A 13,532-nucleotide genomic window follows, 5' to 3' on the forward strand; every position below is an offset into this window, starting at 1 on the left:
GATTTTGCACTTTCACCCTTGTAGTGGTCAAAGATAGAGGGTGCATTCATTACTTGTAAGCGATAGAGGCCTCACGGCGATGCAGGTTCCCTGATCCTTGACCTGGAGCGAGATGTCATATGAAAATATGTGACAATTGCAGTGGTGTTTGTCATTGTTTTATTTCATCCACAAACTAATATTGTGTAGGCTTTTTAATTGTATTCGTTAATGGAGGGTCAGTGGCTTTGTCTCAATTCAATTCTGGCTGCAATTTCTCATCTGACAAAAACAAACACGCTTAATGACTTCCATTTTGCCATTTACACAGATTCTCAAGGCAGAATTTGGGCATTTTATGTTATCCTTGCTGTTGTGTGTGTGTGTGTGTGTGTGTGTGTGTGTGTGTGTGTGTGTGTGTGTGTGTGTGTGTATAGTATAATATATATATATATATATATATATATATATATATATATATATATATATATATATATAATGTATATGTGTGTGTGTTGGCTTTCTGAGACTAAAAATAATAACTCATGAGTATTGTTGCAAATATCAAATCAGACAAACTCTTGTGCGCTAGTTCAGTTGGTGCACATGCTCAGGCATGCTGGTCATATGCATGAACCTGCAGTGACACAGCTCTGTACCATGATGGGTTTATAGGCTCACAGAACAGACAGAATTCGACGTGTTTTTTGCATAAATTATGGCTGATCATCGAGCCTGCTAAGATGTTTCAATATCAATTTCCCCACATAGTGTCTATTTATGGGTTAGCATTGTGTGTATTTCATGCAAGTCCGGTGTAATTCAAATCCTGATCCACTTCAAGTCAGCATATTTTCAACAGGAGGGTCTGTATATAGTAAAAGAGAAAAAAAATCACTGCCAGCATTACTGATTTTTTTTTTTTTGTATTTGATTGCAGCATTTCATAGTCAATTATAGTGTAACACTGAGTTCAGTTTCAGCCAACATCATTTTTGATTGTTACTATGTGTCCTGTATGATGGTGACTGAGGCAGCCATGATCATGTGACTTCCACACTTTAGCAAACAGCCATTGGCTCAAGGTGTCTCCTGACAGCCAGCTGCCTCGTTTAAGGTTACGGCCGGTCTGCATTTCATACATGCACATGGCTCACAGCGACTCATTAAGCATTACAACAGGTGAGCCCGGTCAGTGGAGTGTTGGCATGTAACAGACAGGGGCTCGCATGCTGACTGTGGAGGTTTGATTGCAGTTATACAACACTTCACCGAACACTGCAATCTCTCTCATAACCCGAGGGATTGCATAAGCAGTCATCTGAATATAGAGTGACACACAATAATGACTGTTGTCTTTCAGTCTAATTGCTTCAGACAATACATGACCCTATCATCGTTGTTTACAGCTTTACTACAGTCTGAATGTAGTCTGTTAGCTTTACATTCATAGTCTTATCGTAGGAGTTCCATCTTCACAAAGTATGGATGAGTTGGTATAATAATTTCTTTTCATGAGTGGAATCGACATGTCACTGATCACAACTCCGGCGTGCTGTAGGTCTCAGTACACCAAGTCTTAGTGAGATGCGACTCTGATATGTGGACTGATAAAGTATTCATGAAAATTGAGTGTGTCATCGAGTAAGTTGTCAATGGAATAGCCTTGGGGTAGTGAAGGATAAAAAACATATGAAATGTACAATAGGTTACCATCAAAGGACTATAAAATTGCACTTAGCTGCATTTTCATGAATAAATACTCACAATCAGATTAGTTTAATTTCCCTTGTTAATTCATGCTTTGAACACAATAATACAGATATGATAATGATATTACAAGCTGTATATTTTCAGCAGTAGTCATGTACATGTCACATATGAATCACTCACCATAGTAGTTCACAAAGCTCCTGTACTAACAAACCGGTCACTGAATCCACATAGAGTGGCAAGGTAATATTGACAAGGCTTTCCTAATTCTTGGCTGATGAATGAGGCTGGCTGTGTCCTTAAAGGTTACAGACATTAAATTGAGGTAAAAATCCTGCTTTCTCAAATGATTTATTCACTTACTCATTGATTTTCCTTACACTCTATCCCAGTCAGAGTTGCAGGGGGGGCTGCAGCCTGTCCCAGCTGTTATCTGGTGAGTAATGGGTCGGCTCTGGACAGGTCCCCTGTCAATCACAGGACCAACACGCAGACAGGTCGGGGCAAATAACCTCTCACGCTCTTTAGAATTGCTCATCAATCTAACACGAATGTTGTTTGGATGATGGGAAGTATAGCTGAGCACAGGGAATATTACGGTTACCCTGCGTTCACACTAAAAGCGTCACAGGCGTCGTAGGCAGCCGGCTGCCATTCATTGTTTATGAAAACGCGCGTCGAGAAGCAGCGGTAGCGGCCGGAGCAGCGCGTCAATTTGAATCTGAAAAATCTGAACTTTATGCAAATAAGCAGCGGCGACGCCGAGGCAGCGTCCAATCACAGACCGGGACTCCCGAAGCGAGAAACCTCAATGCAGATTGTACTTTCATGTATCATTAATCATTAATCGTTTGCAAAACTTGCAAAGTCAGCAGTCGGTCAATAGTAAACATGACGCCCAACTTATACAAACGCTCGAAAGTCTAGTTACATTTCAGTAAAAAAGACGACAACAGGGCAACTTGCAATACTTGCTAAGTGAGTATTTCGTCAAAGGGAGGAAATACTACCAACATTCAAAAACATTTGCACACACATAGCATGTCCTTGGCTAATAATACTGCAGGGAAATAATTAACTAAGGAACACTGCCTATCATATTAGCGCCATTTGCCTGATTGTTGTGCTTTTTTTTTCTCCAAATGAGAATCGATAAGGGGATCGATAAATAACCGAATCGTTATGCAGAATTGGAATCATAAAAATCTTATCACTTCCCATCCCTAATTACGGTACACCCTTATTAAAAAAAAACAGGTACATGGGAGGAGGGCATAGAATTCCAAAATCACTAAAATGAGCCCCCACACATGAAACACTTAAGCCGTTTTTATCACTTGCTGCTCGCTGATCTATCTTCCTCCAACATGTTGTTCAGTATATCACATTAATGTTAGCATTATATCCACACACAACTCAATATAAGAGGGAGATGTAAAAGTTTCTTTTTTTTTAATAGAGTTGAATGCAAAATGACAACACACTATGACGCTTAATTGTTTACTAAGATGAGAAAATACCCAATAAAGCATTGTTTACCTTAGCGTCTTCTTGAAGGCTGCAAGTTCTCTGAGGGTTGTATTTTATTGAGCCACTCTTTGATGGGTTGTCGATGAACTAAGATGAGTTATTCAGTTGAAACATACATTATACCCTCCAATGTCAATCTACCTCCCATTATCGTCAAGCAGTGTTTAATCGATTTCAGAATTTGATGTTAAACTAATGACAGTAAGCTGCTGACATGCCCTACCGTGCAAATGAAATTTGTAAAATCTCTGGCTTTCATTTATTTTTATTTTTTAAATTATAGAAGGAAGCAATTTGACACATTGATTTTGACTCATTTTTGGTCCTTGGAAACTTTTATTTATTTGTTCTTAATCAGTAACTCTCCTCATGGGTTGTAGTTGCTTGGCAGTTCTGGAGAAGTAGGCAGTTAATTTAAATCAGCGTTCCTTGTAAATGATTTGTCTCAACAGTGGCCGTTTTGAGCTGTTAGGATCTTGGCTGGAAGCAAAAGAACAGCAGACTCGATGTTACTCACAAAGGAAGTTCTAATCAAATCAGTCCAACTTAATTTGGAACACTTGTGAACACTTGTTTCTAAAATTGTGGATTTGGAGATGTGATGAATAGAGCAATGGACATGTTTGTAAATGTGACTTATCAGATTTTTGTGGCTCATGTTTTTGCTAAGCCCAAATGTTGAAAATATGTGACATCCAGTTGCTGGTGTTATCAACATCTGTCAAACAGCTCAGGCAGCTAAGGCAAAGCTTCTACACCATCATTGGTAGAAAATCTAAAATAGGAATAGTTATTTTATCTAAATCTCCACATTTCTGGTTAAATATCAAGGAATTGCTGGGCTAATCTAATACTGCTGTATATATTTATCTTTTTGCAGGCCATGGAAAGAACCATAAAGATGCAGCTTCAGTGCGAGCCACACACCCAATCCCTGCTGCCTGTGGGATCTACTACTTCGAAGTGAAGATTGTCAGTAAAGGTCGAGATGGGTAAGCAGATTACCATGGTAACTTTTTTCTTTTGTTAGCCTTGGGAAAACATTTCATTATTGCTGTTTTCAAACCAAAATACAACTCCTGCTCTCATGCTGCTTGCAAATGTGACCGGAGACGGATGTATGCCATAAAATGTTAGACATGAATATATAGCGTAAATGTTTCTGAATAACAATTCACTACACTTGGTTCTAACAGGTCTGCAAAATGCCAGGCTTTCCATATAGTTGTCCACTATATAATGAGTAGTGATATATTCATGGATGTCTTTGAAACCTTTTAAAACCCACATTTTAAGAATTATTTTTCCTTATGAGGACACTGTGAAAAAAACAGAATAGTTATGTACAAACAGCTGTGTAGCCTTAAGAAAACCACTTATCAGTGAAACTAATCAGAAAAAAGGCTTCAATTTGCTAGGGAGTAGGGATGGGCATTTCAGAAATGTACTCTTGTCAATTATCAGGAAGATTAACTATCAATTACCGGTAATCTTTATTATTTTCATTTGACATTCACCATACATTAATCATTTTGTGTAAACTAAGGAAAACAAGCTTAACTACGGCAGCGGCGCCAGACCCTGCAAGCTAAACCTAAAATATTAAAATCCAAAAACCACCTGTGATATTAAAAACTAGGAGTGTGCCAAAAAAAAAAAGATTCCCATAAGAATTTGTACAAAATGTCCCAAAATCGATTTTAAATAATAAGATAAAACAAATCAATTTCCTATCTGCCTCCATTTTGTAACAACGTGGGACGGGCGTCACCATGCAGCCGGTTCTGGAACGTACTCATGTGCGGAAAGCACCTGAACAAAGAAGACACTGCAACAATGGATGAATAAACCTGCAGCATCAGAGCTGAAGAGGAGTTGAAGAAGTTTTTCATAAAGAAGCACTTTTATTGTTGTTACTTAAAGGAGCTGTATGTAAGAGCAATAATAAAACGAATCATAAAATGACCCCGATATGTCAACAGACATTTAAAAATCATGTTCATTTCAAATACTTATGTCACTGACAACAGCACTCAAGCCAGGATATTCCAGTTTAAAAAGAGCAGTTGCAGCCCTCAACTGATGTTTATGTTGTCATTTTTTGTTTTGGCCTGAAGCTCCACCCTCCACCTATCTCCCAATCACCAAGTCAGTATTGTTTCTGAAGCTCCACCCTCCACCTATCTCCCAATCACCAAGTCAGTAGTGTTTCGGCATCCGGGTTGCCAGCTCGGCTCTAATTATCGCAGCCATGGCAGTCTACGTTCCTGCTGCATTCTGCAGCCTACCTGGCAACCTCTGGTCGGGGGGAGCAGGGGGAGCGTACACGCCGCTCAACAATATTTTGAAAGTGACTGCAGTACCAGTTTTGGCCATTTCTTACAGACGGCTCCTTTTAAAGGGGACATATTATGGCATTTAATGTATATTTTAAACAGGCCTTGAATGTCTTAAAAACAATCTAAAGCTTGTTTTTTCTACATAAATCAGAAATTCAGCCTGTGGGCCTTGTCTCTAGTTTTTCCGCTTCTAGCCCCTTTTCCTGTGCTTCATTCTAAGGGGGGGCGAGGCTATGATAATGAGGCTCTGCGCTGATTGGCTCCCTTAATGACGTATAGCTGGGGAGGAGAATAAACCTCGCTCCGGCCAGAGCAGCCGGCTGCGTCGTACACAAACTGTGTCCCATGCGAGAAGCTTCTGCGACAAAATAAATTCAATTGCTTTATTTTTTTGTATTGGACTGTCCTAACTGGCCGCGAGTTTAACAGTTTCAGTGTGGACAGAGAGCGTCCGATGTCACGCAGCTCGACAGTCGGACGCTCTCATTCAGTTACACGGGGTAAACGGATCTTAAAGCCTGATTTACGGTTCTGCGTTAAATCGACGCGTACCCTACGCCGTAGGCTCTGCGTTGGTGTAACGCAGAACCATAAATCAGCCTTTAGTCACCTCGTCTTCACACTTATTCACACAGGAACATTTCTTTTTTAATTCTAAACAGGTACACCACAGTTACTCAGATTCCTCATCATTTCATATGTTACAAGAAATCACAACATTGAATTTTCACAAATGGCAACTTTATTGTTAAAAAATTAAAACACAAGTTGTGTATAAATAACATTTATGCACTATTGATTGCTCAAGGAAGGACCATGCATTTCTTCTGAAGGTGTCGTTGAACAGCTCTAGGTGTATTGCTTGGAAGATCTGAAATCATAAACAGAAGAAAAATGTATTATGGTACTAATAGAGCCGCCGGCGCTCGGAGCTCCGGGCCCGGGGCTCCTCACCGGTCCGGTGTGTGGCCTCCGGAGCTCCGGTGCTCCGGAGCTAAGCTAAATACTTGTAGACAAATATAAATAACATCAAAAAATAACGTCACTTACTGCTGACTCGTGTGCAGTTGCCGGGTCCGTGCTGTGGGAACTGATCCATTTATGAGGGTAAATGTCGATGCAAAACCTCATTTTAACTGTCCCTCGCTGTTCAGCAGCCACCGCTGCTGAGCTATGGCGGAGCTCCAGCCGGCGGAGAGAGAGAGTGGTGGGCGTGGTTTCAGCAGCGGAGGAGACCGAGTGCGTGGTTTGCATTTTGGTGACGTAAAGAAAATGCACAAATCTAAATGGCCCGTAGAAAGTCACATGACACTGGAAGATTCAGCAAGGCGGGGGTACAGACCTTGCAGAAATTCATGGGATTCCACCTTGCCTGTGTTGGCAGGGTGAGGGGAGACCACTGTATATATGTTAAAACAAGGAAAAACATGTTTTTCATAATAGGTCCCCTTTAAGCAATTTGTAACAGGTGCAACAATTCTATCTTAGCATGGATAAATGTTTAAAATTTAATGAATATGAAAAAGACACGTAAATGTCTCCATTTATCATTCTCTATTGCAAAGCAGACTGGAGTAGGTCATGAGGATGCTTTGCATACCTATAGATTAAAGCAGAAATCATTATCAATCAAACTGTCTTGAATGCCGAGATACTTGCACGCAAACTTCACAAGCCTCAGGGACCTTTCTCCATTACGCTCTTAAAAAGAAAGTGAATGGAGCAAGGGTCAATATATTTTCCCTATTTTTTTTTTAACTTTGAATGATCCAACACTGCTACTGCTATTTGTCTTGGAGAGGTGATGCTGCTTCAAATCTCACTGTACCCAGGTACACCGACAATAAATTATTCTGATTCTGATTCTCACCAAATGTCATTTTGCACACATGTTGATTTTTGTTTTCTGTGGTAACCTTGTGCTCCTAGTCTAGAGGGAAATTACTTTGAATACACTAAAGTGTGCCCCCTGCTAGAAGGTTTGGAACAGTTAAAGTCAACGTATTGCTTGAAATCATCCTTGTTATAATGATCAAATTACACATGATCGAAAAAAAATCTTAACAATTAATTATCGATAGTCAATAATGCCCATCCTTGCTAGAGAACATAAAGATTGGATTCTGGGGCAGTGGAAAAAGGTCATGTCTGATGAAGAATGAGGTTACCTGACTAATTGAATTTCCTGAATGACCAGGTTATACCATCAGTCAAATTGTGAAACTGGCTCAGCGAGCATGAGACATAATTTTCACACATGGATTGGCCACCACAGAATCCAGACCTTGACCCCATTGAAAACTGGCATGTGCTGGAGAAGACTTTGCACAGTTTGGATGAAAATAATTGTTGTGACATTTCAAAAGCTTATTGGAATGATGCCACAGCTAAAGGCAGAATAACTTATTTTAAAGGTAGGGTAAGTAATTAACAATTTCTAATCCAGAATCAGATTCAGTGAATATCTCCTCACCATCATGCTCTTTCACAAGAAATGAGGGAGTGGGGGTGAGTCTTGGGAGAGTTCATGAGAGTGTGTTTACTCGGGGAGCACTGGATTGTGAGGGAGCACCTAGGTTTCCATGTTCTCATTCATGCACTCCTTTCAATGTCTCACTATGGGGCTACGCCCCCCGCGTATTCCTCCGAAGCATTTGTGCAACCAATCCTGATTGGCTGGGGATCACGATGATGTGACACTATCCTATAAGAAGCTTTTGCTACGATGCAACATCAGTCAAACACCTCTACTCTCCTCGGAGCATATCTCAGTCTTTCATATTGGCTAGCTCACATAACTGTCCATAGACAGGAATGGCCTCAAATGCTGTACATCACCAGGGTACATCGCTACCTACTTTTCCAGATCTCACCATATGGCGTTTTGTATTCACCAGTTTTCCACAGCTTAGCGCACCAGCTAACACCATCCTCATGTTTTAGCATTCCAGCTAATGAACTTCTCTTTTGTTAAAGTACCCGTTGAACCACACCAGGTCTGTTGGAGCTGGGACATGGCCACCGAATGTCAGTCAAAGTTAGCTTTGCTCCCGGCTCCTTCAGCCGAACCCCTCCAAAATATCTGCAGAGGTGCTGTCACACGTTTCCAACGGAATGTACTGTTTAACATGGCAAAATAAAAAAATTACTATTCATTTGCTGATGCTGGGTTGATGCAAACGGGTGGTTGCTTCGCGAAGGGCAGTGGCATGATGATTACAAATAAGGAAGTGATCATGGCTAGCGATTGGCTGAGCCAACGATTCATATTAGAAATAAATGTATTGCTTGATATTAAACTCTCCTGGTGTGGTTAAAAAAGTGAAATCAATTTTGGTCAGTCGAAGAACTGCATGAAAACAAAACTGGTTGGGGCCTGGTCGAGGCCCCTGGTTCGTGCAGGCATTGCACCTATTTCACCTTGAAGAGTCTCCACCGACAACTAGCTTGCCAAGCAAGCATGCTGAAAACTGACCCGTGCTTAGTCACCGGCAGGCTTCCGCCTGATGGTGGTGCTAAGCTGGATTTCAAGGGAGATGCCGGGTTGCAGGCTGCATTTAGCTGGGGTTTGCATCTGGACTTGTCTGCGTCACCTCCACCCACATGCTGGATTTGAATTATGAGGACAAGAACAAGGAAATTTACGACCTCCTTTTATCTGAAAATGATGAGAGGATGAAGACAATGTCTTCATACCCTCGCTTCAGGCTGCACGGCCTGCAATTGCACATTTCCCCGGGGAGGAGAGCACACCAGCATGCACTGTGAGCATGGATCTGCATGACTTGTGCAAACGTGCTACAACCAGGCTTAAGATCCCCTGGTCTGCCACCGTAACAGCCACAACCAGGTCATGCTATATGAGGAAGAAATTGCCCCAGGCTGCAAGGATGGCAAAACAGCTTGTCCCTCCCTGTTTTTCCCGAGCTGCTGGAAGAAGTTTCAATTCAGTGGAAAGACGTCCATTTATCTGTAAAAGTCTGATACAGGGGGCTTCTTCCCTGGACTTTGAGGACATGGAGAAGCAGGTCCTACTCCGCATGCTGCCCATGGAGCTGCTGGTTGCTGCTCATCGGCAACCGCGGTTTTCGGCTTTGTCTGCCATCTAAAGCCAAGCGCTTCCAGTCAGCTTTGACAGAGAGAGCCTACAATGCAGCGGCTTGGGCTGTCAGGGCCCTGCATGTGTCCTCCGTGCTCTTTGTGTACCAAGCAAAACTGTGCAAGGACATATCTACAAAGCCCGAACCGGCAGTGTAGGAAGAAAGTACTGTGATTATGGACATCTGCCTCCGTGCACAGTGCTGTCCAAGCCACATGTAAATCTATGGAGATGATGGTGTTGCACAAGATGGGGGGGACATCCTCTCTGGATATGTCAATCATTCCTGATGGCATTTTTGGCATTGCTCTCGCTTCAATGCAACAGCGGTCTGAGGCAAGGACGAAGGAGGAGAAAGCCCTCCAACTCTACCTCCCCAAGACAATGGAACCTCCACAGGCCCCACCACAGGCCTTTGCTCAGGTTGCCTCACAGGCTCCTCCCAATTTTAGATCCTTGAGGGTATCTAAGTCCCAGCCTCCGCTGGCTGTTCCCCCAAAGCAGGAGGCTAGGACCACCTGGCCCAGGAAAGCCTCGACATCAGCTCCATTGGAATCGCCCACCCAAGCCGTTGGTCAGCAGGCTAGGAAGAAGAAATGAGCAGCTTGGTAGTCTCCGCTCTGTCTTTCGGGGAAGATGCTGGATGTTTCCCGTTCAGCAGTGTGCCAGAGTGGCACCATAGCGGTGCCCCCTGTTCCCCAGCCAGAGGAAGGAGAGGTGTTGTTGCTAGGACAACAGAATCCGCTCCTCGCACATTTCACATCCATGGTAATTCTGAGGGGGCTGAATGTTTTTGTACCACGCCAGAAAAATGTATATAAAGCATTTCATTTATTTCTAATATAATTGATTGACAATCTGTTCAGCCATTGGCTAACTAGTATCACTTCCTCATCTGTAACCACCCGTTTATATTAACCCAGCCTTGGGTAAACGCAATTTATTTTATTTTTTTTTATTGGGCTGTCGGCTCAACAATCCCGCTGTAAACGTGTGATGGCAGCTCTGCAGATATTTCAGCTAGGTTCTGTTGAAGGAGCTGGGAGAAAAGCTAAGTTTGTTGGGCATACGGTGGGCGTGTTCCCGTCGGCTGAATCCACCCTTTCCTCAATCTAAGGGTTCTGAACAAAGAAAATACAAGTTTAAAATGCTCACGCACCCAATGCTACTGTGGCTTGTGCTCCAGGGTCACTGGTTCACATCTGTTGACCTGAAGGATACATATTTTCACATCCGAGCGTGTCCTCCGCTCAGGAAATACCAGAGGTTTGCTTCTTTAGGGCGTCTGTTACGAATACACGGTGCACTCGGTCGGGCTTTCTCTGAGCCCAAAGGTGTTTGTGCAGTGTATGCTTGGCCACGTATTTGGACGACTGGCTACATCTGGCTTGATCTCAGTGGGAGGCTGTGTCGCAGAAAAATGTGCTTATAAACCACTTGACCGACGGGGGTTCATGATACACACAGAAAAAAGTGTCTTATCTCTGGTACAAAACCTTATATTTCTGGGTTTGCATCTTGACTCTGTCTCATTCACAGCCAGCTTATCAGCAGAGATTGTGAAGACTTTTAGAGCTTGTCTGGTGGATTCTCACGTGCATGGGCAGGTCCCCTTCGGGTTGTGCCTCCGACTGCCTGGGCGATAAACTAAAATTTACCGTTACCGACATTCACTGCAATGACCGACTTCAATTTTCCCATGTCGGTAAATTCGGTGATAACGAAATAACAGGGGTCTCAATTCTAACGCATTGAGCATGAGATTCACGCATTTCAACAAGTTCACAGGCAGCTGTCTCGAACCAATCCGCCAATCAGAAAATAGATTTTTTTTGTTGCCGGGTAAGGTCTGAGTTTCAGCTTCAAGCATTCCATGAAGGCTTAGCGGAGGTTATAACACACATCACTCTTAAACACAAATGGGGACACACAAACCACCAGCGTTCATCGTTATTACATTTTTTGTTTTTTTGTTTAGAGCAGAATGAGACCACTGCTGTCAATAAAAATAACAATAATTAATACAGCACGAAGACAAATTATTGAATATATCATGAATATTGTGAGTAGACAATGGCCACTACAGTGTTTTTCTTTGTTATAAAATAAATAAAACTATTTGATATAGTCAAATTTGTTCCTTCTGAAGAAGGGTCGATGGGACACTGGGAGTGAGAGATTCTGTGCACAGGGTTTAACGCCTCATGAAAGTAACGACAGAAGGTACACCATAGCATTGCGTTTATCGTGCATTTATCGTTATTGAGGTAAAAGTCCCCAATTTATCGTGATATTGATTTGAGGTCATATCGCCCAGCCCTACTTGATGGCATTGGCCATATTAGTAGTCCATATGAGGGATTTTCACTTTGACTATCTTTAAAGTTAAAACAAAACTTATTCTGCTCCACATCAGCATTTTAACTTCTTGGAAAAGATCTCTGTTTTATACCATACAACCATCCATGCTCACGTGTAGGCGTGGGCCGAAAACACAGCTGTAATGGTCCTTGGTTGCAGGTTCCTGAAACGCAAACTTTGGCTGTGTAACAGCTGACACCAAGGACAGCATAGTCAGCATGGCTTGCTGCTCTGTTTCCATGTTGGAATTTACACTGTCGTTAAGGCATGGAAGTGTGTTACCCTCCAGTGATAGTCTTGTGATATAGGCTTGGCAAATCAATGTGGGATATGCGGTGACCCAGGAGTAAATCGGGTCAGCTGCGTCATCATTTCTAAATGCTTTTGGTACTTGTTCATCCACATTAGACTGCGACAGTTGCGTTTACAACCTGAAATGGGGTCAGCAGCGGATCAAAAATTATTATTTTGAGAGTTGAATTCACTGGGGTCTTGTGGATGCCAGGCATAATCCTTACAAGAGCTTTACATTTCAAGATAAAAACATTAATATAGATATAGCTTTTTTGACTGACTGACCTAGTGTCCCTTTTTACCTGTGAAGTCTTGCTCTTTGATTTGCTTCTGAACTTCATTTGATGACTCCATCACTGTGGTAAAAGCTAATTAAGTACCAGAGCCTAGTGCTACTGTGGGGTCCACATTGTATTTATTTTTTACTAAACGCCCATGGCAATGAGAAAACAGCCCACTGCGAGATATGTATTGGGTGCTACTGGATCCCAGTCCAAAGATAGCCCTCCACTGTGTGACATTAATTTTTGACTTGATCCATGTTCAGGTCAGTGAGTGACTCGGCTACTTCGGATGTGACATAGCAACAGAGTTCATGTCAAGTTGAATGTTGCGTATTCTCCATTTGAATACTACGGTAATTATTAGCGCAGACTGACATTCCAGAGGTTGGTCAAATGTTCTGGGTTTCCCCATGCATAATCGGTTTGTTGTTCTGGTGGCTTCAGCATTTGGTAGCATATTCCACCAGTATTTCTCCCTACTCTGAGTCAGCAGAAAAACAGCAGTCTTTATACCAGCTCATCTTTTCATTGTCTTTTTGACAGGCTGCATTAGTCCCGCTACATATTCAAACTTGTATTCATTTGCTGTGTCTCTGAAATTTGCCGTATTGCATCCCTAAAATGGCAGCCATCTACATCAAATGGAGCCATCTCCAGCGTGTCAATAACCAAAGCCCTTCTGACATGCAAATGCTTGGTCTAGGTGTGCTTAGGCCTGGCTAAAAGAGTTCACCGTAATGCTAGTCGTCAGTGAAGCCTCAGCATCCAAATGCCCAGCTAAAGCATTAAATGATCCAGTTGGTAGCTACCTGGAAACGGATGACTTATGGCTAGCACCACAGACATTCATTGCACTGCATGGAACCCACTCATTTCATTGGAAAGCAACGAGGTGTGCTCAACAACTCTTTGCTTTCCATTCTTTGCTGTAAA

General features: G+C 42.3%; 1 protein-coding gene across 2 annotated transcripts in view; it reads left to right on the top strand.

Annotated features, from left to right (window-relative positions):
• Window positions 1–13,532, top strand: part of ranbp10 (RAN binding protein 10) — a 52,133-nt gene that overhangs the window by 6,529 nt on the left and 32,072 nt on the right. For both annotated transcript variants that reach the window (XM_061721143.1, XM_061721144.1), the window contains exon 2: window positions 4,103–4,214. In XM_061721143.1, coding sequence (XP_061577127.1) covers window positions 4,103–4,214 — 112 coding nt within the window. The remainder of the gene's footprint in view (window positions 1–4,102; window positions 4,215–13,532) is intronic.

Source organism: Cololabis saira, chromosome 5 (genome assembly GCF_033807715.1).
Source record: "Cololabis saira isolate AMF1-May2022 chromosome 5, fColSai1.1, whole genome shotgun sequence".
NCBI lineage: Eukaryota > Metazoa > Chordata > Actinopteri > Beloniformes > Belonidae > Cololabis > Cololabis saira.